This window comes from Chroicocephalus ridibundus, chromosome 13 (assembly GCF_963924245.1).
Source record: "Chroicocephalus ridibundus chromosome 13, bChrRid1.1, whole genome shotgun sequence".
NCBI lineage: Eukaryota > Metazoa > Chordata > Aves > Charadriiformes > Laridae > Chroicocephalus > Chroicocephalus ridibundus.
This window is the reverse complement of record NC_086296.1, coordinates 166,623-193,171: the sequence shown is the minus strand read 5'-3', so window position 1 is coordinate 193,171 and position 26,549 is coordinate 166,623. Positions and strand designations below refer to the sequence as shown.

Here is a 26,549-nt window from a genome sequence, read left to right as displayed (position 1 = left end):
CTTTTCAAACATCATAACAATGCTAAGAAACATAAATACAGCTGCCTTATTTAAACTTCATACCATTAAAAATGCAAAAAGGACAACAATAGTATGCATGGCAGCTATATTATGGTAAATAGACACTAAAGAGGAAACTTGGGTCTGATGCAAACCTAGCAACATTAAATGACTTAAAGTGAGGTCTAATGACTTTGGACCTAAGACTCCATATATCCTTCCTTTCCTCTACACAAAGGAGTACTACGCCCAGAGTTTGAAGGGAAGAGAACCAGCTTGTCATAAACAGGCTGACAGACCAAAAGGGATGTAAGCATACGATGTAGCCTCTCTGCACTGTTTGTCTTTTTATCCTGGCTAGTGCCAGGCATGAAAAGGCCTATTTCAAACCTGATGTTTGGGAGTATGCTGGAACATACCTGTCATTCAGAAGCATGTGGGGAAGAACACGCGATGACACATATGATTTGAGCAAACCCTCCTGAATAGCCTTTCCTTCCTCTCCTTAAGCTATGATGACCGAAAAATGGGACAGCAGTTCGGCTGTGGCAGTGCCATGACTACTGTCTTATCACACTCATCAGTACTGCCCTTGTTTCCTTGTGCTCTCCTGCCTGCATCCATCTGTTATCTCTGATCTTTAATTTTATTTATTTTGATAGTAAATACCAACTTTTCATTCACTGAACAACTACATTTGACTAATCCAAAATCTTTCAAGTTAAATAGAGCTAGCCTAAGTGGGAAAAATACCTGAAGGTCAGATTCAATTAGAAAGATTCCTAAAGCAATAACAGCATCTCTGCGACGTTCATCTAACTGGAAAATCCCATGGAAATCCACTGGACACATACAGAGGAGTTTTTGTACCTGAAAAACAGCAGAGCAAAAGAACAGTGGAACAAGACTGAAAGTGTCAAAAGAATCCAAGGGAACAACGGTACGTGTGTTAAAATTGTCTTTCCAAAATCCCCCAGTAGACTTCAGGAAAGCAATGCAAAAAGCTCCCAGCTTCACTTTACAGAGCAGAGCTCGCCATCAGGTCCATGCCCTAGAGCACACCAAGAAACAGGCCTGCGGCGCGCTAATACAATTGTAAATATTTTCACGGCAGAGAAACGAGACGGCAGGCTGTGGTTTTCAAAGCCCATTCAGACCTCCTGTGTTTGAAGTGGACAGTAGTCTTACCATCTCCTGGAAGACAGATGGCCACACTACCCTCTTTTAGTCATCAACCTTAATGAGAGCATCAAAGGGCTAGGAAAGAATGATGAATGACAGAGACTAGAAAAAGACAGAAAAATATCACGCAGATGTCAAACATTTTTACCACAACACAGGTAGATCTAAAACTTTTCTTCAACACTTGATCAAGCTGTTTGGTTGGCAGTTTTTTCATATCTCAAGAGAATTTCTGAAACTTTCCAGAGCATCACATTTACAGAGCTCATTCCTGCATCCCTGGTACAACAAAGCCTTCCTTCCACTAATTCTTTGGACATTTTGGATGTGCAAGAAATATGCAGCAGGCATGTATATTTACTAAATTCATGTAAACAAAAAACAGGTAGGTTACAGCTGCACCAATGCCTTCCTCATATACACCACTGAAGAATAAACTGTTACCTAGCTGAGTAAGACTTTTGCTCAAATAAACAGATTAAGTTACCAGAACATTATTTTCACACTACTTACCTATTACTTCACTCCATAACCAGTGACCACACATCTAAAGAAACTACCAAATCTCCCAAATGCTTTGTTTTCCTATGAAACTGTTAGGGAAGGGAAAATGCAACAAGCACATTGTCTTTCTATAAGTCTCCTTGATGTTAATAAATATTACCTAAAAATGACTGTCATAATAAATACCTATGTTTGAATGACCTATGTTTGCATGTCAAGTTACTTCCTACTTAGATAACTCTGTAAACACCCCGCCTTGAAACTTCTAAACCAAGAAACTATTTCCCTAGAGTATTAGAAGAATTTACTGGATGCTCAATAGAATTTAGGATTATGGTCCTTAAACTGCCAGACCTCATAATTACAAGGCCTGAACACAAGACAAATAATCCTCTTGCTCAACATAAAATAAAGCAGAGGAAATATGAACTTTGGAAAATAACTTCTGATGCATGCGTCCCACACCAGGTTAATGGCTGCAATAACACGAGCGAATAACTTTAGATATGAACTGCTGCCATGGTTGGGGCCGGACTGGCCACTGAAACTCAAACCAGGACAACTGCTAATATCATTTAACTCCTACTGTAGTCTCTCAAACCACAAAAAAAACCCCACCCCAAAACAAACAAAACCCACCACCCCAGAATATTACAGCCCAGAATATTAGTGAACGAACAGCAAGGCTTAAAAAAATTATTCACAGTTGGCTGTCAGACCAATATTACATTTCCAGAATAAGAAATGAACTAAGAAATGAAGTCTGCAACAGCTGGCCAGGAACAAGCCACGCACCAGAATTTTCATCAGTGCAGTGCTGTGCTTTTCAACAATTTAGTCATTTTTCTTTCATTATTGCACGAGTAACGCAGAAGTTCATTCACTTCGTGCCCAGAGAAGCCGCCTCCGCAGCCCAGGCTGCGCCCCCCCTCCCCTCCCCGCCGAACCACCCGCGCTCCGCTTTCGCATCCAGCAGAGGTTTGTCTCAAGCCGGGAGTTTTTACCTTCAGCGGACTGCATCGCTTGCATTTAACCAGACGCATAGAGTAAAGCAACCAGCCCTAATCAGGCTGAGACTAATGACGCCTCCAAGACCCTGTTCCACACCCCGCGAGACGCGCCGCCGCCGTGAGGGCCCGCGTTCCTGGGGCTGCTCCGCGGACGCCCTGGTATTCGCGGGCCGCGACGGGCCGGGCGAGCGCCCGGCAGCCCCCGTGCCACGGGAGGAGGGCGGCATCCCCCGGGCACGGCCTCCCACGGCGCTGTCGGGGCGTAAACCCACCGCTTCCCAGACACGACGGGCCCCAGCGAAACGGCCCCGACGCCGCTCCCCCCCCCGCCCAGAGGACCGCGACCGGCCTCCTCACTCCCAGGCGGCGGGGACAACCCCCCACAGGCAGGGCCGGGCCCCAGCGCCGCCGCGGCGCCCACCCTCCGCGCTCGCGTGACGCCCCCCGCCCCGCGCACACGCGGCTCCCGCACGCGACACCCCCGCCACCCCTCGCGCGCGCAGCCTCTCCCCACCTTCTCCAGCGGCGCCGGGCTCTGCACCGCCAGCGACCGCGCCAGGGACAGCACCGTGTTGAAGTAGAAGCCGCGCGCCGTGCCTGCGCTGCTCCCCCGCCCCGAGACCGCCGAGGGACCCGCCGCCGCCGCCGGGGTGGTCGCTGCCGCCGCCGCCGTGGCCGCAGCCGCTACCGCCGCCGCAACCGCCGCGGCCGCCATGTTGTGCGGGACTGCAGGGGGCCGCTCGCGCGACGGCTGGCCGATCTCTCGCGATACCGCCACCTCCCGCGGCCTCACGGAACAACACCCACACCACAAAGATGGCAGCGCCTGTAGCAGCTTCACTACCGGCGCCTGCCCTGCCCCGCCCCGCACTGCCGCGCCGCCCGCCCCCCCGGGCCCGCTCTACAAGTGGACGCGCCTAGGCCACCCCTCTTTCCCCCCCCTCGCAGTGGTCCTTCCCAGCAGCTGTTTCTCCTCAGCAGCGCCCGGTACTTCCGTCCGGCGCGCGGCGGCGGCGGCCTGTGGACGGAAGGAGCGGAGCGGAGCGGGGTGGGGGCTCGGCCCGGCCAGGCCAGGCCAGGCTACGCTACGCTACCGTGAGGAGCGAGGGGCTGAGCGCGCCGCCTCCCTGGGGCGCTCGCTGCGGCCGCTTCCTCTGCCAACCATGTCGGCCCTCCCGAGGAGCTACAACCCTTTCGCCGTGGATGACGACGAGGAGGCGGCGGCGGTGGTGCGGGGCGGTGGGGAGGCGGCCAGCGGCGGGCGGCAGCGGTACCTACAGCAGGAGGTGCTGCGCCGCGCCGCCGCCGCCGCCGACAGCACCGCCCGCTCTCTCTCGCTCCTCTACGAGTCGGAGCGGGTCGGCGTCGCGGCGTCCGAGGTGGGTCGCGCGGGCGGCGGAGGGCCGCCGGGGCCTCTCCGGCCGAAACCGCCGGCTGGGAGGCTGGTTTGCCTTTCTTCTCCCCGAAAGTCTCCCGAAACATCTTTTTAGAGTCAATGCTTCAGAGACGACATATCCGTCTCTGTTACTGTGGACTGATTTTCTGGGGAGAGAGTTCGAATTAAAAAATGCCAGTTAGACGCTCTCTGTATAATACTGAGAGTTGGACTTGGCTGTGTTTTTAGCGGCTCTTGACAATTCTGACTAAGTCTTATTAATGGCATTTGTACCTATTCATATCTGACTAAAAAGTTTTCAGCAGTTCTTTTGATTAAGTGAAGAGCGTGCCCTGTTACTTGTTTGTGATGTGCTCGCTTCATCTTGATTATTCATTTCCTTCATTCTTCAGGCCTTGTTTCAGAGTAGAGTTTATACTCAGAGACATCGCTCATAAAGGTCTTGTCCATTGTGTCACTTGCTAATGGGGTGTTTCCTTGAATGTTGGTAATGCGATTGCCTCAGTTACCCCAAGAGCATCGAAGCTGCAGGAGGTGCTTATGCTGAAGGGGATTCACAGTGGCACATCTGCAGACTTGCGGGCTCGTGATTTGTTTGTCCAGAAAAACACAAATGAGGAATCAAGAATTTAGGCTTAACACGGGACTCGTAGTAGAACTTGTATCTGTTTGCTGCTTTATTGAGGGCAAAAAAAAAAAATTCAGCTAGAATTCCCCAACGTTTAGAGAGAATACGAACAGAAGTGCTTTGTTTTGCAGTAGTGTTAGCTGCAGGCAACTTTTCTGACAGAATTAATCTTTGGATTACTTTGGAATTGTGTTTGTGCTGCTGAATTAGAAAATAACATAACTGTATATATCAAAATTTCTAAATCCTGCACTGTTAATATTTGCTAAAATATTATTCTTGCAGTATGAAAAAATTCTATTTGCATTTATTTTCTTTGTTTATTCTATTTCTAAATTATCAGGATCATCCCAGTAATGTGAAAGTAGCTTCCGTTCCCAATGAAGGTGTCATTTACAACTAGAAATAGTTCTGCTTGCTAATTTCTGTGCCATAAAATGCCTTTGCATTTTCACTACATCACCCATCTGGTGCCATGCATGTTCCATCAGGAAGAGATACAAATGTCAACATGACAAAAGGCCAATACAGAAAATTCCTGGATGCTGTTTGTAGTAGGTGTCAGGAACCTGGCATTGTGTAGTGATCAGGTTTTTATAGCTGATTAGTGCTATGGCTGACTAGCAACTCTTGATTGAAGTGCCCTGGAGGAAGAGGTGTGAGTGAAAAAGCTGTATGCCTTTAGAAATAATTTACACGGCTGAAGGAACTCTGTTATTTCTCTTTAGAGCGTCATGTGTTTGATGTTTCAGTTTATCTTGGCTTTACTATATTCTCTTTTTTTGTCAATATCTGTTAGGAGCTTGTACGTCAAGGAGAGGCCCTGAAGCGCACAGAACAGATGGTAGATAAAATGGACCAGGACTTGAAGACTAGTCAAAGGCACATAAATAGCATTAAGAGTGTTTGGGGGGGCTTGGTAAACTACTTCAAAGCCAAACCTCCAGAGAGCAAGCCAGAGCAGAATGGAACCCCTGAATATTATGCTAACAGTAGGTAAGTAACATAAATGTTTTACTTGGGACTTATCTCCCACAACATCTCTGAAACATCATCAGAAAATCAGAATTTAAAAGATCTGTTGATTCTCTCAAGTAAACTCCTGAGATGGTGTCTAGCTCCCTTTTCCCTTTAACTCTGAGAAAAAATATTTTTATTTATATTTGAGGTGGTAAGAATGACTTTGTATTTGTGGGAAATTAATTCCAACAATTACACAAAATCACACAAATAATTCTTCGGAGTCTTCTGAATTACCATGCTTACTTCAATCTTATCAGGAAATCATGATTTGTAGCATTGACGTGCTTCCAGTTAAATATTATGTGTATTTTTCTACCTTCTATTACAAGCTGTAGATAAAAATTAATTGCTGTGAAATTACTGTGGTTTACAGTACTTGCCTTTCTTCAGCTGAGAGATTTATGTAAAGCCTGGTAATGCTGCATGGACTGATTTATTCTTTCCCTTCCCCCTCCATCCTCCACTAGAGGAAAGGAACAGGTTGTCTCCAAGATGGAAGATACAGTTTTGGTTTTGATATCAAAGTTTCCATACACTGTTTTCAGCACTAAAGCAACCGGCTCCACTTTCACTGAAGGCAAATGCTAATAGCTCATTTTAAAGGAGCATTTTGGATCAGGTCTAACAAATTTGGTTGTCTTCTATAAATTTGTCACCTGTTCTTGTTTAACAGATTCAGAATGAGGCCTGTGGTCCATAGGAATGTTTTCTTTTTTTTCTCTTTATTACTAGATTAAAAGAAGCAATGATGTCTAGTAAAGAGCAAGAGTCAAAATACCAGGAGAGTCATCCAAATTTAAGGAAGCTGGATAATTCAGGTTTGTTAACTTTATTTCACACTGAATGTCTGTCATCATCATGGGGCGAACTTGCACAGCGGCGAAGGCAGAGACCCTTCAGCCTGCCCAACTGCTGATTTATGTTGCTGCTTAACGTCTGGAGATTTGTATCCCAGTGTTCACGTCTTTGAATTCTAGGGAATTGTTTCCCCTAAAACTCTTTATACTGAAGACATGATTATTTTTTTTTTTCACTTGGATACAGCTTTTATTTAGCCCTTCCTGTGGCGGATTTATGTTATATCCACTAAAGAGTTTAAAAGCGTACAGTGCTTATGTTTGCACAGGGGAGACTATAGCCAAGAACCCACACAATGTGAGGGCAGCCTTGTCCTATGTTTGCCAAAATGTTAACTTATACATTCAGAGCTTATCCTTTTTAAGCATCATTTGTCATAGTTTTCAGATATGCTTTCCTTGTTATTTCAAACATGGAGTATAATCATACTGGTGTCATTACTTGATTCACGCAAGGAAGCATACAGCGTATGTTCTCTGTACAGCGTACCTTCTCCCAGTGCATTAACTTCTGTGTGACTTTTATGTACAAAGTAACTGTTCCTTCTTAAAGTGAGTTTCAATTATGTAGTTTAGTAGGAGTGAGAAAGCAGCAGGGTGTCTTTATAGTTGTAGTTCTCTAAGTAGCTAAATGTTTTTTGGTAATGTTAATCTCCATTCCACTCCACATAATATTAAAAGTCTGTCCAATAGAGGGCAGAAATAACTGTCTGGTGGCTTGACCTGGGGAACAGTAACTGCTGGTAGAAGTTACCAACTGGCCTGCTTTGTTGGTTGAGTGGCTGGGTTTTGTTGGTTTTTTTTTTTTTCCTTTTTTCTTTTAACTACCTAGTAGAACTACAAAAGGCAGCCCAAAAGAGAATAATTGTGGCTTAATTAACTGTTCATCTTGAGGGGTGCCCTATAGATAGTGGTGTTGGACTAGTTTTTATACTCCTGCCAACAGGTTATGTGATTACATGGCAGCTGTGGTCAGATTAATTTTTAATAGCCCTTCTAAAATACTAAAGACTCTTCTTGCTAGCTTTTTAATTATATAATATTCTGCATTTCATACTCTTGACAGACAATGATTTCAGCAAAGCAGAGTTAGTTTCTTCAGTGCAAAGGGATTCCTATCCAAAGAACCAACACCTGCGAGCTTACCACCAGAAAATTGATAACAACTTAGGTGAGTGCAAAAATTGAAGCTGTTAGATGTAATACCATTTTCGATTTTTGGCTCTTAAGCCGGAGAAAATTACTAAGTAATGCATTGCCAACAAACACTTTTTCATTTAGTTCACAGTGAAATTTGATAATAATAATAAAAAAAATCATTGGTTTGTATTCTGCATTTCAAAACTATCTACATGTCAGAATCCAGAGTTTGATTGAAGCATATGTTATTTGAATGGTAGAATGCTGTTGGATATCTGTGGGTCAACTACTTGCAAATATTAATAACAAATCTGCGTTAGAAATGCATCTCATTCTAAATCAGTTGGAAACAAACAGGCTAGGATGCCTGGAATAGTATTCAATCTACTGTGGAAACTGATCTGCTACTGGCATCAATACTTCCACTGTTCTGTAACGTGCTTATGCTTTTGAAATAGTTAGATTTTGAACTGTCCCTGAGTAAAGAAACCAGGGGGAAAAAAAATCCAGACCAAAAGCACAAGTGCTCGTAGATCATATAGTGACACTAGGAAGAACACTGTTACCAAATGTGAATATGCTAGCAAATCTCTGTCATTTGAGTGAGGAAATGGCGCTGAAGTATCCCATAACACTTGCACTCGGGATGTGAAAATGTTTCTTTGAATCATCCTGTAAATTGAGTGGAATATCACTGGGACAAGCAGATTTATCCATCCATTCTGAAAAATCTTATTAGGCAGGTACTAGTAATATTAATAAGGAAATACTGCTTCACATTGACATCCAGATTATACCGGTATGGATACTTACTACTCTCTTTCTAAAGCTTACCACTTACACTGAAAGATGCATTCAGCTTACCGACCTGGCTGTTAAACTCTGATATTAAATTGTACATCAGTTTGGATCCAAAGGATTTGCAACTGTGCGCAGCTTTTGAAATAAAAATGTTCTGCAGAAAATAAAAGAATCAAAAGGCATTAAATATTTAATCTGTGAATTTGCTGCATTTCTTTTATTACTTCCCAAAACCATTCAGCTGACTTTCTCTTCCTTGTTCTGTAGCATATATACAAAGTGCCTCTTCCCTTACATGTGTCAGTGTTTAGCTGACCTAGAAAGAAGAGATTGGAAAGAAATCAGAAAGGGACAGATCAAAGAGAAATAATCAAGCATTAAGAATTAGTGGAAGCACAGTTGTTCTACTCCTAAGCCGTGCAAAACTTACTAGCTTCAGAATCATTTATACTGATCAATCATGCAATAAAATAGTTTCCTTGTAGCCAAATTAGAAAATCAGAAAATGGGATTTTTCCACCTATGTTGAATAACTTGCTGCTTAAATCTTCAGTGTATTGACGGTATCTGCATGAAGTTTAAAGAAAAACCGTTGAGGTAGTGAGCATGTTGTGTATACTGAGGTGAGAAAAGATGTACCCAATTTTCTATAAAACACATTTAAAAAAAATACATTACAGAGTATGTCATTTTGTAAAGATCAAATTTGGTTTTAAGCATTTGTAGTTAACTTGTAATGGAAAAAAGAAAGAAGTGATTATTTCTGGTAGTAATGCAGTAGAAGTGTTAAAGTATCGGTGCTTCCACTGTTTAAGAACACTCAGACTTGAGCAGTTGTAACTAACACTTTCAAACATTTTTGGAGAAGAGGGAATCCTGATAGTGTCCATTTAAACAGCATGCTTTATACTGCTTTACTTATGGTGCCTCTCTTCATTGACAGATGAGATGTCTTCTGGGTTGAGTCGTCTGAAAAACCTAGCTCTTGGTCTGCAGACAGAAATAGATGAGCAAGATGATATGCTGGATCGCCTAACAAAAAAAGTAGAGACACTGGACGTCAATATTAAAAGCACTGATAAAAAAGTCCGACAACTTTAAAGAACTTTTAGATTTTGTCCAGCATCAGTTCTTCTTGGGTGTCTTAACTGATCTCTTAAAAAAAAAAAAAAAAAATCTTGGACAATATCTGTTTCTCTTTTTTTCTGATATGTTATTGATTTTGTTGTCATTAAAATTGCGTAATCTTAAATGCAGCATAATACCTTAAATTCCTTCTTAACATACACAGGAAAAATGCATGTTGAGTGAAAACTCCCAGCAATTGGTAAATGCTTTTGTGCTGGATACCCTGCTCAATTGTATAACTGTGCGTCATGTGTGTGGAGGAATTTGCAATCTATAAAGCTTTGGTGTCCTTGGCCTGGGAGCTGTGATGAGAAAAGTAACTGCACTTTGCCTCTGTTTTGGGGAGGGGGCAGGGGAACAGAATGTGCTGCTTTGTTCAGAATGAACGTTACTAATTCTGTTTACCTACAGCTATTTTAAATTATGAAAAAATGCCAATTTCCAGCTGTAAAAATAATTCAAAGTGACTGTTCTCTGGCATTTCTGGGGCTTAAGGAACAAACTGTTTTATGGAAGTTGTAAAGTATCAAGGGTGTCATGCAGTAATGATAATATTCTGTGCGTGTTACCTTTCCTGTGATGACTTTTTTTAGATGGTGGAACCATCTAAAAGATCTAACATCTTTTATGTTTAGGTCACTAAATGCCATCACCTTTATTTTCAGTAAAGATTTCTAAAGGTATCTTATGTTCTGCAAGAAATATTGATTGACAGTGACCCAAAAAGTTTGTGTAACAAAATCAGGACTTAAACATATGTGCTCTTAAAGATTCTTTTGTAGAAATTGTCACCATCTGTGGTTTTGTTTTTTTTTTATTTTCTGCTCTTTCTCAGCTTATTCAGTTAGGTGGTTATTTGAAAAATAGCTTCCATTTCACGGTCTAATATTGCACAAACAGATCATAGGAGATCATTCTTTAGTTTAACATTTCTTTCAAATGTGCTTAGGGATTGAGCAGATGCTGTTTTCCTAGCTAATATGACTGTTTTTAAGAAACTCGGCTATGGTTCACATACTTCTGCATTGGCTTAGCAGGTATGAAAAGTTCCTGCAAATGAAGAGAAGCTCAGAAACGTTTTTTGAGTCTTCAAGATACAAGTTGGGCCTTCCAATTTGTTTTATTCTGTTGTAAGTATCACTGTAGATAAAATAATTCTGTTCCAGCCTGAAGACGTGACAGTGAGAGCTTGCTGTCTGTCTTGAAAACAAGTAAGTTATTTCAGTTTGGAGGGGTCAAGGGACCTGTGTCGGTATTGCAACACTCGCTATCACAAATGACAGTGAGTGGCTAAGAAGAGAGAGTTACTTTTTTGAGCTGGTGCCACATTATCTTGTGAATTAAAGGAAGACCTTGGTGTTTAGGGCTATCGAGCCTGTATCCTTCTTGAACACCACATTCATACCCTCCCCTTTTTTTCCAAGGGATTTGTTAGGTTGAGCTCACTTGCTACAAAGTGCACCCAGTTGTTAAGCAGATAAAAGAAAACTTGAGCCTTTCCTGTTTTACCGTGTCTCCTGAAAGTTCACGTGTAGACGAATAAAGCGCTAAAAAGATATGCTTCTTGGACATAGTATTATAGTATTATGGAAAAAAAGTATTCCTGGGATTACTACCAAAGTAGAGTTGTGAATTAACTTTAAGGTGAGCCTCTGTTTCCCCTTACATTACTGATGTCATTGATGTCAGTCCCTAAAAAAAAAAAAAAAAACACGTTTTGCAGGCAAGAGCTATTGAGTACCTTTAATTGCTGTTTAATTTTCACTTTGTGCCACTTACGCTCATCTGGAACCATAAAAACCTTATTAATATCAATGTATCATCTAACTTTTTGGGTGTGTACCATGACTAATTCTCTCTTGCTGTTAGAATATTTATGAATGATATGATTTGATGTCTCAAGATAGTTGATACATTTATTTACTAAATGATGCAATCATTAGTTTTCAAAATGTTCATTTTAATTATACCTGGTTTAGTTTCTTATTTGACTTTCTCTTTTTAATAAAAAGGGTGAGAAGACTTGTATTTTTTTCTTATCCCAATGCTGGCTAACAGAAACACTTTCATCTTAGAAAGGATGTATAAATTCTCTCCAGAACAGAATACCAAAAAATGCATAGTAATTAATAATACTTCTTTTAGTGTGAAGTCTGCCTTCACCTGTATGCAGCTATTTCACGGCTAAATTTTTTCCAAAGTAAGACTCTGGTAACTAGGGTGTATGCTGAGGCTTTCTCCACTAAGTTATGGCTAATGGAGGAAAAATGTAGCTGGAGGATCTAGTGGTGTTACATGTAATAAATGTAGAGCTCGAATCTAAACAAAAAAATTTGTTGATTTAAGCATGAAGTGTGTTGCCTTTCTGATGTAAGCTATTCCATTTTTTTAGCCTAAACTATTTCACAAAAGAAACTCAAGTTTTTGGTCAACTGTTTAGTTGTATTTGCCTAATCAAATGTTTACTATATCCTTGATATCTTTGCCCTTAAAAACACACACAGGGAAGAGGAATAAAAAAAATAAATCCCTCTTTCTGCTTTGAGAACCTCATGATCCAGGCAGACTAGAAAACCAGGATCCCAGCCACGTGGATGTTATGCAGAGGTCTAACTTCTCATCTCCTCTGACAATCCCATTTGCTGTCTCAGTAACATATGTCTTTGCTTAGGCTTTCCTGCTCTATTTATTGTTTTTGGTTTGGTTTTTTTAATGGCCTTGTTCTAAAGAATCACTTCCCACATTGGATTTCTTGGGGGGGGGGGGGGGGGGGGGAAGAAAAAAAAGATTGTGCATGGGTATAAATGAATTTCTGCTACAAACTGAATTCCCTTTCTCAGCTTTCATAGAGATGCTTTATGCTGATAACTGAAGTCTAACTGACATGAGGACACAACACCATTTTGTAACAGTGGTGATTTTTTTTTTTTGCGTGTTAGAATACCTTTCCATCCTGCAGAAAGGGGAAATTTAAAGGGAAAAAACCCACATGATTTTTGCCTTTCCAGGGAATGTCATTTTGCATGTGTTATGAAGGACTTGCTTCAGTAGCTTTTCTTACTGTTTCCTGAGCTAGAGCTTTATTTCTTCATTGAACCTTGTGTAGGGTATAGGACTTTCAGAAGAAATTTAATTTGCACTGAAGCATACTTTGATAAGTTAAATCATTTTGCATAAATACTCATGTTAGCAAAGAAACTGGTGTCCTTGCAGCAAAATAACTCTAGTTAGTTTTATTCCTATTGGCTTGAGTAGAAGTTTAATAAAAAAGTATTGAAGTCTTCTTTTAGAAGGTGATTTTTCTTGCTTCTTAAAAAGTTTGCTAATAAATTTTGAAGAGGTTTTTAAACGCTGGGAAGTAGCATACCCTTCATAACATAGATATGAGAAGACACTCTAAAAGCAGCAAGGAAAAAAAAAAAGTGTGAATAACCAGTATCTGACTACTAGATTCCTAGGTGTATTTGATTTTTAAACCTCCTGAGCATTGAATTAAATATTTGTAACACATGATGCATAGCTGAATTTTAGTGTGTACTACAAAGATTTGTTGCTGTGCTGAACTCTATTGGCCTACTGAAATTGTTGGGACACTATATTGTGTCAGGTTGGTTTTTTTTTAATGTGTGGAATTTATCTGAAATATTTTGCTGCCTCGTAGTTTTTGTGAAGTGATGTCATTTGTTAAATGGTGAAATAGAAGATACTTTCCAACCACTCAGCCTTCTGAACAAACAGATTTTTGTAGGCATTTTTATAAGCATAACATCATATGGAGGATATGTGTTCATTTTGAATTTGAAATATATGGGGCTTAATTCTCAGAATCACAGGTAGTGATTATCTGTGTCTATGGCTTTTTAAACAGTACTTTAATTCTATGCCACTGTGGCATAACATGTTTTATACCAATCAAATGGGACACATCTTTTTCTTTTATTCTAATGCTAAACTGGACTGTAGTTCAGCGATTTAGGAGACTGAATGAAATGAATGTTGAATGGTAAGAGGGTCAATAAAGGTGCTTATTGTTAATGGAGAGTTTTTGCATTTATTTCCCAAAATTCTTTGATTACAATTTAATTGACACATCTTTCCCACAATAAGATCTGTTAAAATGCTGGACCTACTCTGTAAAGTTTGTGCCAGAATGGAGATAAGTTTGCAGCTGGTGAGTTTTGTTTTCTGAGAATAAAAAGAGGTATTGCATTTCTACTTGACTCTTGAGTAGATTCTGCTAGATCCTAAGAGAGCAATGCAAACAGTCATTTCTTTCTGCAAAACTCTAAATCGTGCTGATAAAATAATTCAAGATGTTGCTTGAAAAGTAATCTTGCTATAGCGCTTAGTATTATCAGGAATAGCATAGACTGGCTGTATGTGTGAACAAAGCAGGCAGAACAGGCGTAAGGCAAAAAAAAAAGTACCATCTTGAAAACTTAAAACCAACAGGTATGTAGTACTCCCTTGTGGTCCCAAACTGGGTGACGGCAGAAAACTTCAGAACATCCCAACCCTCAGTTAGGTTCTTATCTGTATATGAAGGGAGGAACTTGGCTTCTGAATATTTTTTTTTTGTAGTAGAGTTTAATTTTGTTTGATACCATAAAGCAGAGATTCAGAAGTGGTATTACAGAAGCTCTGAAAAGGGAAACTGAATATGCTAGAGAGAGATTGACAGGGCTTTCTTAAGATTCAGATAACTTTGTTTTGCTGCCTTTGTGCTAGGAGTTCTTCAACAAATGGGAACTGAGAGCTGTTCCATCTCTGCACTTTGTTGTTGCGTATAGAAAAATCAAAATAGGGCGAAGAGCACAGTGGAATTTGTCAGAGAATGGAGCAGTGCAGTGGATGCAGGATCTCTGCTAGGACTCCGCTAGGAATATTGTTACCTGGCTCTGGTTGCATGGTGAATGGGTTTCTGAGTCTTAGATGGGTAAGTATTTCCCACCGGTCTGCTTGTTTATGGCTGGTCAGGCACTTCAACTCTTTTGTGTTTTCTCAAGGACTTCCTTGATACAAGTCAGTCCCTGCCTTTCTGGGAAGCAGAAGAGGGAAGGGGAGCTAAAGGTTGCTGGTTCAAGTATGTAAAACCTGGCAGAGCAGGGCCCCCGTGCTCCTGCCTGCCTCTCTCCCTTTTCCCTGCTTCTGAAAAGAGGTTTGATTTTAGGAGGGAGATCTGCAATTTTTTGTTTTGGTAGGTGGCTGGTTGGTTGGTTTGCTTCCAAATAAATATATTACATGTTCCTGAAATGGGAAAATATGAGGAACAACTGCATTGGGGCCAGGACCGGAGGCTCAGCAGGGCTCACTTGAAAGAAAGCTGGGAGGTGCCCCCAGAGCAGACAGACTGCTGAATCGGGAAGATCCCTGAATGCCAGGCAGGGTTTTCTAAATACAGTGACTTTGGAGCCCTGCCTCGGCTATAAAAAGTCTAGATGGACTGTGACTTTGCTGTTGGTGAGGCAGAACCTTCTAGAAAATGGGCTTTCAGCTTGAGCTGTGGAAATTTCAGGGAAAACGACGGACCTCCTTGACATCTTTGTTTCAGATGATCCTTCTTTTTCCTCCACGTTAATTGTAAAATCTGTTCTTTCTGTTAATGGATAGCAGTCATTTGCCAGCAGCGAGCTCTGCCTGCAGATCAGCCCTCTGAAAAGCCGCTAGAATTTGTTGCTTGGAAGAAGCAGCCTTTGCCCAGCTCCAGTGTGTCTCGCAGCCTTCAGGGTCAGCTAGGGCAGCGAGAGAATGAAGCGTGCCACCAAGGCCATACTGTATGTATTAACCCTTAGCTAGTGCAGAAAGAAAACGCTACAGTTTGAATGTGTATGTCGGGTGCTGACAGCCCTAGAGAGTGGGAGACTGCCCAAAAGGTTTATAAATTTAAGAACAGGCATGTTAGAGCTGTTGAGGAAAATTATACAGTTGAATTATTTTCCTTTGGTTTTACTCAAGAAAATTTCTTACTGCCGTTAACATATTTTGTAAAATAGGTAAAGTCTAGGCTGTTTATTCCTGACCTCTCGTCTCTCTCTACATTAAATCAAGTTATTAATCAGTTTGTTTTGTCTCTCTGCACAATTTCCTATGTCTTTCCCAATTTCTTCCTTGCTTTTCCTTTAAATTCACCCACTCTCCATCGTATGGGAAAGAAATAGTTAACAGAGGAGCTTTTCTTCAATATGCTCTCATAAGTGCATTAATTTGTCAGTCCTAATTGAGTTCAGATTATGTAGTTCTGAGTTCTACTAAAATCTGACTTGCTTGCCCTAAGTTTTGATCCCCAGATTTCTCTTAGAATTTCTGTGCAACCCCAGTGTTTCTTTCCATGTCATGTTTGTTGGCTGGATGGCGTTTACGCTGGCTAGCGTGTTTGGGGGGCCTTTGACAAAAGTTCCTGCAGGAATTCCCTTGGGTGAAGCAACTGAAAAGGGGAGTGATGCGCTCTGCTCATGGCTTCCAGTAAGATCCACAGTAATGCCAGTACTAAGTTACTGCATACCAACACTTGGAATGTCAGGTCTTTATAGTCTTAACTTTATTGCCTTATTTTCACCATTGCCTTGTGTCTGGATTGGCCAATCTGTTTACATCTCTGCCCACTGGTCCTCTTGGATGATGATGACAGAATGTTCCTTCCTCCTTCGATTGAAGTCAGGGCAGAGAGGCAGCCAAGAAATCCAGCGGTATGATGTAAATAGTAAGGTTACAGAATTGTCATGTAAGAAAGCAAAGGCTAAAACCCGATTGCCTCCACATGCCTGTGGAGAAAGCTTTGCAAGGGAGCGGCAGCATCAGCCTGTATTTTTCCCACTGCAGTAATGCATGCAGGATGACCAGGACTGAATGTCCAAGGACTTGTAACTGGACTTTTGTGGAAAGCCAAGAACTCTTAAAAGGCAGGAATTTTATGGAGACTGCGACAATTCCAGATTCAACGTTCTGCAGCCTTCTGCCCTGAAAATACTGAAGCTGTTAACAACACTGCAGGGGAGACCTGCGAGTCATTTTATCTGCTTCATCGTACATTGCTGTGTTATAGACTGTTGACATTTATGGCATTTATTTTTATTCCCAAAGCTGCATGCAGTAATATAGTATAGATAGGAGCTAGCAGCATTTGTGGGTGCTAGTCCTCAGTCCCCGCCTTTGGGATTCTCCCCACCTCGCCACGAGTGCTCCGAATGGCAACGCGAGCACCGTCAGGGATGATGCTGCAGCCTGCTCTGCCGCGGCCAGTCTGCCGGCTGCCACCTCTCGCCTCTCCTCCATGTACTCCGTGTTCAGTTGTGCTGAGCCAGATGATAGAAAATATTAACTAGAACATACTGTATCACGATATGGAGAGAAGGATGTTCTTTCCTAAATGACACAGTTGCAATAATTTGGTGATAGGTTAATTTTTGTTGGTATGTGTTTAGCAAGATCTAAGGAACTAAAACTGAACTGCAACATTAAGCAAAGTGCAGGTGAGAAAACTATCTTGGGATCCTGTTATCAATGCACCAACCTTGTTAAGCCAGAAAACAGCTCTAGTGTGCTACGAACTGGCATTTGTGGCACAGCAAAAGGAGCCTTGTTCTCAAAAAGACGTAAAAACGGCCTTCTAGATACAGAAGTGCTTTAGCAGGTATGCTTTCTCCCTCTTCTAATTAGGTGGCAGAGTCTTCCCAGTTGAGCAAAAATATCACGGGGACCTCTGTGCTGAATTACAGCAGAAAATATTAAACAGAGATTCCTCTGCTTTTTATGCACGCGCTTCCTCTTAATGCTCACTTGTATTTAATCAGGGGAATATCCTCCCATACCAGTACTGTTTGCAGAAGTCCGTATAAGTTGTAGTCCAGCTCCTCCATCTGATCTTTCATCACTACTGACTTTGAAAAGCTTTTATTTTCCTTAGGCATATCCCTCAGCAATTTCCTGTGCCATCCAAGTAATGCGTTCATTATTGAAATTTGTGTGATTTAATAATTTCCTGGCACAATGATTCCAAAATGTGGGAGGAAAAATGGTGAAGCATTTTTTTCCATCTCCAGGTGTTTGTTTTATTGCCTGAATCCTTGTTCTTGACCCTTTTGAATGTTTTTTTGTTGAGTTGCATTTCAGCTGCTTGTCTGGCGCAGTGTGTGAGAAAGATGGTGTGCTCGGACTGTCACCCTTGCAGCTGAAGGTGGTGGGAAGGACGCTCGTTCTTAGGAATCTGATGTACCTGACTGCTCTAGCATTTCTAGCTTTGAATTTTTGGAGCCATTTCCCTTTCCACAATCTCCTTAAGCTAAATAAACACTTTTTTCAATTGCCTGCTTTACTAATCAGTGTTTGAAATGCAATATGGAGGCCTCATTCCCCACTCAAGCTGACACACGGTGCGCCGGGAGCCAGAGGGCTTCCCCTGTGCCCAAGCCAGGTAAGACAAAGAACACAATCAATGCATCTCTTCGCCAAGGGACACAGCAGCACGTTGCTGCTATCACTGGACACCAGTCGCTTGGGGCAATGACAGAGCAGTGGGGTTTGGGTACATTAGAAGCCAAGAAGTTAAGAGTCTTAATTGAAGAATGTACTTAAGAAATAGGCACATATTTATGTTGAGGGTCACAGTAAAACCATTAAGCTTCCTTGTACCTTTGCAGTTAGGCACATGTAGGTGTATTGTGTGGATCTCCAGGGAATGTCTCTGCTTATCCAGGTGTCTCAAGTGTCAGGGTTATCAAGCCAGTTCTGTAAGAACAATTTTCATCTGGTATTTCAGAGAATCATTAATTCTGACTTATCCTTCCTTGGGTTAGTGCTAAATAATGGAATTAGATAACATTTGAAGAGACACTTGTTAAGCCTCTACAACCTTGTTACCTACCTGCCGGAAAGTACTTAAAATGAGCAGTCATAAGAAAAGGAAGAGAACTTCCGATGACAGTCTCGAATGCTCTGTTCTTTAATTGTTCAGTCATCTGTAGGCCATGTAGTAAAACATAACGTAGCTTTATTTTGACTCTTATCGACTGCTTTGCTGTTTTAGTACCTCTGTCTGTAGTATGGAGTGACTGGAAGATTGCCATATGAAGGGAGGTCTGTCTGTGAACAGCCGGGAGGGATAATACGTAAATCTGGTGGAAAGAGGCTATTAAAGGCAGTGTTGAGATATAATGGAAAATAGACAATATTGAGCCTCATCAGAAATATCAACATAAACAGCAGCCACTGTACAATGTCTCTGAAGTGAACTTTGTTGCTTTAAATAACTGCATTCTACAGAAAACAGATGGGTTATGAAATCTGGGAGCAGACTTCCAGAAAACAGTTTGGTCTTCAGGAACATGTCCACGTTGATGTTCAGCATATCCTCCTGGCACAAAGGGACACGAGGCTGCTTCTCCCTGCTGTCGCATTTACATAATACAGCGAGGAGCTGGAAAGTTGGATTACATGCAAGCCAAATATAGCTGAAAATAATACTGCATGTCATATGTAACTATGAATGGAGATGAATAGAGAGGAAGCGATATCTGAGATACGCAGTATAATAAATGCTGCCTTGTTGCTTCGTAATCCAACAGCTGAGGAGCTAACACACCAGTGAAATAAATCAGGAAGCCCTGACTAACCAGAGGGACGATGCCGATCGCTTAACAGACTCTTGGTACCACCAGCAAATCCAACTGCATCATTTTTTGACAAGAGTGGGTGGACTGGGAAGTGACAGACCATTCCAAAATGTTTACATTACAAATGAGGACGGATTCAGGCTGTGGTTTAATGCTATGGCCTATACTTTACTATCTTTGTTTTGGAATAATTGATCAAAAAGCTCAAGACAGTTTCCTGTATTCTACCAGACATTTATGCAGCCGTTTGTTTGCTTGCTTTGCGAATGAGTATGATCAGTCTCAGCCCAGACATAGCAAATCAAGCTTCTGTTTGCAGACGCAAACTTGGCAATGTGCATTAACTGAACATAGTTCTTGCATCAGGCAACACATCATGTGCTGTCTGTGTCACATTCTAAACTACAAGAGAAACATGCAGATACTTAAGGACCTTTGGGAAGGCCCATGAAAGTGGTTATTTCTCAACACTAAACTTATTTCTTTCAGTTCTTTAGTTCTCCTCTTCCAGCATAACCAAAGAAACAAAAGAAAAACTGCTCATTATTCTTAACAGTTATGTTTCAGTCTTCATGAAATAGAAATGGATAGAAACGCACAAAGACAAGCCACATCTGATGTGCTCTGGCTACAGAGCCTTACTTGATCCAGAATTTTAAATATGTTTACACTAGGCTCTGGTTGAGTGGGAGCAAATGACTTGTGGAGAGTTAGGATGGAAGAGGGAAAACTCTGACACTGGGACTAGAAATCATTCCTTTGCTTCCTGAATGCAATATTGCGTGGTGCAGAAAGAGGGAGGCAACTAAAAGCTTCTGCGTAACTGGACCTCCACACATTCTTTTTGAAATTAATACTTTATTAGATCTCAATTTTCCATGATGAGAACCAAAAATCTGCAAAGAAATGCAACGACAAAATGCTAAATAAACGGTTTAACTTGCACTTTGTATGCTTCCCTTTCATTTTTGTGTTTGCTAAGGACACTCTACGTATCTGGAACAGCACAGTTTGCCAAAAATTGATGTCACATTTTTATCTTGCAGGGCACGTCTCAGGCCTTTAGAAAAGTAGGAAGTACCAAATACTCTTTAAAGTCACGAAGATCTTTCTAAAAGACAGGTATTTCCAAACAGATTACCTATACTCTAAAAGGCTAGGATTGTAAATTCCCTCTGGTGCTTGTTAAGGCTGCCTCTGCACAAGAGGTTTTCTCCCTTTATTTAACATCCCTCATACAAGTAGGATCAATTACACTGCAAGTACTGGCATAAAGGGGCACAGCTGTCTTAATCTTGCATCATTTAAACTCATTCTAGTGACAGGGTAGCAGAAGTGCTTATATAGTGCTTCTGCTAGCATTGGTAGGAATTTTTTGACATTTCGTTACGAGGACTTCGAGAATGTAAGTCTGTGCTTACCTACATTTTATGCTAGCTCAGCCGTCTTGCTTGTTATTTTCTCAAAAATCTAAAAGGTAGCAAACATGCATGGTTGTTGAACCTCTCCAGGAAACACCTTTGTGCTGTGTTTATGCCTTGAAAATTCCAGTTAAGACTGAAGTTCCAGAACAGCCAGTCTGTTACATTCAGGTTATATATGTTATTAAGAAACATGAAATGCAGAGAACTTCCATTAAAACCTGTTCCACAAACAAGTCAAGAGAGAGGGAGCCAAGGGTGCGTAAGAAAATTAGGGTGACTTTTATCTTCAGCTTCCTGAAATCCTACAAGCTGACAAAAAAAAACCCCAAAACCAAAAAACAACCAAACTAAACCTAGGGCCTGTGTGTTACACAAAATAGCATTACATGGTCTAATAAAAACCTGGTTTTGAAGGGGAGAACACAGTTCAGGAAATAATGGTGTTTTAAAGAGGGGATTTCTGAACCTATCTTTAAAGTTAATGCCGATAGAGGTACAGATTCATACAAAAGCAGGAATTTGGGCATAAAGAAAGGAAACAAAAATACTTAATGAACAAAACAACTAATTCAAGAAGGTGTAGGCCTTGGTCAAATATTTTTTTTTCCCATGATTTGGGTTGACTGCTTCATAGATTTGCTAATAAGGGCTGAACCCCTGCTTCAGCCATTCCTTCTAAATAAAAGTCTCTCTCCACTCTCTGGCTGCCTATTTTCATGAAACTTGCAGAAATCTACTATCTTTGAGCTTATTCCTCTCATCACACATGGATGAATTTGGCCAATGGTCTTAAAACTTACTATGGTGGGGAAAAGGAAATGGGCAAACATAGGGAAAGCATAATCATAAAAGACTTGTCTCCTTCTGGGGATGGGGGGAATTCATGGCTTGTGAATTTAGAGAGTGCTTCTTTCCAGGATTAAGAGAAGGGGAAATATATTGTAAAGGCCCTATAGAAAATTAAAAGTCTGTTTACCATCTGCATGGTTTATTACTACACTTTAAAACCTAACGGGGTTTCCGCTCTTCTTGGCTTTATTCTATTTCCTGGATAGTATAATAATGTTAAGAAAATGAGCACTGAGGTTTTCCTGTGAAGGGTCTATTTCAAAGGAAATAACTAAAAGGCCCTAACAGTCAATATATTCAGCATTTCCCAAATCACCCTGTTAATCTGCAATTAGAAAACATTGGTTCATTCAGTCTTGCCATAGGACAGAAGAAATAACGAGGAGACTGAAGACCACTTCAGGTCCTTTACAGCCTTTTATTCTTGCATGCTATTTATGCACACTTACTAGTTATGCTCCTAAATGGTATCTAACCATTCAGACCATTTAGGCTAAGATTTTACATGGTCTATTTATAAGCGTAGCTTGGTTTCCTTACATTCCACAACTAGTGAAATTAGCAATAGGTGCACACTTGATTTATATTAGCTATCTCATTTCTTTCCATTAGTTCTGTTTTCAAAGCACAGGTTCACCCTCTATCCACTTGACGGATGAACTGCCAGAGAAAACATTCTGGAGGAATTCAGCTTCTAAAAAGGCTGACGTAGCAAGCAGCCCTGACCCATCTGTCATGATTTTGAAGACAAACGTTGACTCCCATGCCTTTTATTCGGCTTTGCGTCACTGACCAGTAGACCTCTGTTTTTCCAAGGTTGGTCTGGAAGAGTTGCAATTTCAGCTAATATATTGCTGTGAAAGTAATTCAGCATCTGTGCTGCAAACCTCGGAGAACACCAGTGTCCACAGAAGAAGCAAACGACTATATGAATGCACACAGAGCATGAATGTCAGCGCACTGCACAAACAGAAATGGCTTCTTTAAATGGAAATGCTTCTGGGAGGAAAGACAGGCATATTGTTTGCAAGTTACAAGTAAATTACGTATCATGGCATTAGCTCTGTGGGGAATCTAAAGACCTGCAGCCTGCACTGCTACTGCCTCTAGACACTTCTGTTCATTTTGACATTAAATGCTATCAGAATCTATCATCTCCAGCAGAGCTTTCCATGCACAGGGAATGCAGGATGGGGTTTCACAGACCAAACTAAATTCATAAAGTGACCTTTATCAAAAACATGTCAGGAGTTAAATCCACCATAACAGGCGATTTCCTTTAAATGCTATGTGTACAACAATATTCCCCTGCCAGAGAATGAACTAGAGGGAATTTAAACATTAAACACTTACATATTAAAAAACTCTGCAACAGAATCTTTACATTTCAAGTAATTTCTTCAAAAACATTACATTTACAATTTTTACCTGTCTGCTCTCAGGAGCTTGTGCAATGACTTAGAAAAACCACAGAAGAAACTCATCCAGAGCCTCAGACTGCTTCATATGACCCAGAGTTGTGCATTCAGTAAGAAGAACAGATGGGAAAAGGAGAACTGAATCCCACAGGAGAAGAACATTATTTGAATGGAAGTTTGCACTAAAATGGAGAATGATTGCAGGACATGCGCAAGGAGTCAGTTCTGGATGGAAGACGAGGAGAGGAGACAGTTCTTGACTCAGCAGTGAGGAGCCTGTTGGAAGAAGAGAGGAGACAGATGGGAGGAAAGGGGAGGGCTGCGCCGTCTCCAGGAGACAAGCTGGAAAGAAGTCCAAGGAGCGAGGGTGTGGTTCGAAAAACAGGGAGTACAATTTCAAACTGGATCCTGAAGAAATAGGGCAGTCAGTGAGGGCCTTGAGATGCATGAAATGTCAATTTGCTCTGTGAGAGACAAAATCAGAACTTCTGGAGTTGTCGTGATGCTGTGTCTTTCCTGCACCACATCTTCATGCTGTGACCGCTGATACAGCATTTGTAAGGTTTGCGTTTATCTGTTAGGCAAAACGGTGACACTCAGACAGTGCCAGTTAGCATACAGCTGGGAACAGATGCGGATCAAGCATTCTGTGTTCAGTGCTGTGCCACGCACATCAGACCTATGGCAGTTTGTAGTTGTCAGCGGCAACCTGGAGCTTTACTTGTTCACACTCAGGCAGGTCTCCCGCTGTCAGTACGTGGATGCTCTCTCATATAGGCCAGAATATGTGCTAGTGCCTTTTTTTTTTAATCAAAATAGTAAAGTGGCCAAACATTTGCAAATGGAACACTTTTTGTAGTTAAACGATGATTTGAACTGATGTTGTTCAGTTCCAAGACTCCAAGAGGAACACTTAAGAGAAATGCACATTGCTTTTCCAGTGGCACTTCCTTGGCTGATTCTGTGAGAAGAAGACTAGGAACATGCACAATACATATAACATTTTTCCATGTAAATAACAGCCCCTCCAAGGCAAAAATGCAGCACTTCTTAGGGCAGTTCTCAAATACTGAAAAAGAGCACCAGGCTGCCACCCATAGAAGGAGCCAGAAAACCAAACATCTGGAGGACAGCAACTTCTGAAAAAATAGAGAAACATTTACCAGGAGCTTTTCCACTTGCATTGTTAAAGGATTGCTAGGGATTACACCCTTCTCACCTGCTAAGTGCTGTAGCTCTGCCTTTTGTAAAGGAGAAAGAGAGTAGCAGTTAGCTAGTCAGAAGGGTACTCGCACAGCAAGCAATTAGAGACTTGAGACCCCCTACATTTCCTTTTAATAGACTATAGACTGTAGGAGAAATACCTTAAATAAGGCCAGTAGTGCCTCTCCATTGAGAGATCCCAAACTAAATATAGAAAACACGGTTAAAAGACGCAGTTAAAACATCCATGCACATGGCTGACTGTACAGAGGTCAGTTTCTTTAGCTACAGAAGCTCAGCTAGTTGCTGAGAAACGATGGCAAAATGCTTTTCCCCCTTTTTTGATTGCGTCAAAATTTCAAACGCTATCAGCTAGCTCTTAGAACCGATCATGCTTGCGAAGAAACTAACCCTTGTCAGCAACAAAGCCAGGTGTTAAAAAGAAGAGATATTTAAACACAGAGCAGCTTAAAGAAGGTACAAATGAGAAAGACATCAGGAGACAAAAGTGTGGCAAAGCACTTTAACATAAAGTGAGATGCTTTTTTTACTACAGAAATTATGGAATGTTGTAATTAGGATCTGGCCAGCTGGGAGTGGGCATGAAGCATTATATTATTAACACTGGATTGAAGAAATATAACAGACCTTTAATTTTAATTATACTTTAAAAGAGCCTTGATTTCCTTGCCAGTGATCTCTCTCGTTCGTGTCAGCAGTTTAGTGGCAGACTACTAAGAGTGACTGCACACAGTACCCAGTGGTTTTCCTGCATTTGTAATTCTTGCTAATAAAAATATCTCAGAGACAGAACTGTTGTTTCTTTCCTCTGTCACAATTTTCTTTAAAATATAAATTATAAAAAAAATATATCCTATAATGATGTACATTACTTAAGAGGTCCTACTTCATTTGTGAAATAAATGATGAAAGTCTGTGGCTCGTTTTTTTAAAACAAAGCTAGTTAGCTATACATTAGAAAGCCAAAGCTAGCAATTGGAGCTCAGGCTATAAATAATTAGCATCCATAAAGTAACTGTGAAGGAGAGCAGTTGACAAAGGAAAACACGAAACAAGTTCATTATACCAAAATGGGCTGGTTACAGATCATGTCCTGACATCCCACCAATGGTCCTGCCTCTGCAGCACTGTTGCCTTGCCCTCATTTAAAAATTGATATAGCTAACCCACTGTAAACAAGCTGCTACTAACAAACCTATGGAGTAGATGCTACTTGTGGGAAAGTAATGGAAGATCGGTGAGGAGGGTTGTAAATATGCTCAAGTGACTCGCACCTGGGGTGCTGGGAAACATATATTACACTAATTGTTGTTCAGCCTTGAGTGCTTGCTAGTAGAACATCTGCACTTAGATAACGTAAGTCTGTGATGGACTCAGGAACACCTTATCTAGCTGCTTAAGAATCCTGCCCAAAGCACAGTGATCAAATCACAGTGGGAAAACTATGCCTGCTTGAACCCTTGAAATACGGCCGAGAACAGGGAGTCTGTGCGCTCTCACTCTCACTAACAAGGACTCTCTTGCTAATAAGGACTCTCTCTTGCTCCACGGTGCCTGTGTCCCCTGCTTGCGTGTCCCTGCTAGGGTGCTGCTTCAGAGATTCCCCGATCCATGAGGTATCACGATTAAATTTGTTCTTCGTCTTTCATCCGTGGTTTTATGGTTGTTGCTGCATCCTGCCTGCATCGGCTCACACACTCAAATGGCTTTTGAGACCATGTAAAGAAAAGTTGTCTCCACCTCAGCTCCACTTTTGCTTGCTTTCGAGAGAACAGACCTTGGTGCCTAACCCCAATCGTGAGTCCTCCGGGGAGAGCTAGAGATCCTAGATTTCCTGGGCGGTAGGGCTTTGGCAGCACCTCAGTCCCAGCACCTCCTCCCACCTGTTCAGTGGGCTGTTCAGGGACTGGGTTTCCTCAGTCCAGCTGCGGACCTTCAGGTCCCCCACACACGGCAAAGGCATCCCCATGGCTGCAGCCTGCGATTGCGCGCCGGTCGGAACCAAGGTGTCCAGCAGTCATGCCTACGATTCCTTTGGACACCTAACCCAGTTTTGGTAATTCCCAGTTTAATGTATTAAAAATGTATGAGGTTAAGTAAAAATAACAAGGTTTTAAATTGTGATATATTTGGAATTGTTTTAATCTGCCTTCTGGTTTTAAGTCTTCACGGGTCCCTTGTTCACAGGGGTCACTGAGACGTGGTGGCTGCCCTGGCGCTTCTGCACCCAGCTGGGGACCATGACTGCCAAAGGCCACAACCGCCCCTGCTCCCCTGTGGCCAGGCCGCGGGCCGGCAGGCAGGAGGAGCGGGTCTGCTCCCGGCCTTCAGTGCCCACCAAGGGCCACAGCCAGGGG

The 26,549-nt window shown here is 41.7% G+C and overlaps 2 protein-coding genes across 3 annotated transcripts in view; one reads left to right on the top strand and one right to left on the bottom strand.

Moving 5' to 3' along the window:
• The window catches only part of PI4KA (phosphatidylinositol 4-kinase alpha), a 66,259-nt gene extending 62,798 nt beyond the window's left edge, over positions 1-3,461 (bottom strand). For both annotated transcript variants that reach the window (XM_063350959.1, XM_063350960.1), the window contains exons 1-2: positions 3,211-3,461; positions 754-870 (exon numbers count right to left, since the gene is read on the bottom strand). In XM_063350959.1, coding sequence (XP_063207029.1) covers positions 754-870; positions 3,211-3,411 — 318 coding nt within the window. In that variant the 5' untranslated portion in view covers positions 3,412-3,461. The remainder of the gene's footprint in view (positions 1-753; positions 871-3,210) is intronic.
• Positions 3,462-3,540: 79 nt separating this feature from the next.
• On the top strand, positions 3,541-12,435 carry SNAP29 (synaptosome associated protein 29). Its single transcript, XM_063350963.1, has 5 exons — positions 3,541-4,075; positions 5,520-5,716; positions 6,476-6,561; positions 7,667-7,771; positions 9,485-12,435. Exons 1-5 carry the CDS (start codon positions 3,860-3,862, stop codon positions 9,640-9,642), a joined length of 762 nt encoding a protein of 253 aa, XP_063207033.1. The 5' UTR covers positions 3,541-3,859; the 3' UTR covers positions 9,643-12,435.
• Positions 12,436-26,549: the final 14,114 nt, after the last annotated feature.

Coding starts and splice junctions, on each gene's coding strand:
- SNAP29 (XM_063350963.1), top strand. CDS start 3,860: ATGTCGGCCCTCCCGAGGAGCTACAACCCTTTCGCCGTGGATGACGAC. Junction 5,717..6,475: donor GAATATTATGCTAACAGTAG/GTAAGTAACATA, acceptor CTTTATTACTAG/ATTAAAAGAAGCAATGATGT. Junction 6,562..7,666: donor AAGGAAGCTGGATAATTCAG/GTTTGTTAACTT, acceptor TACTCTTGACAG/ACAATGATTTCAGCAAAGCA.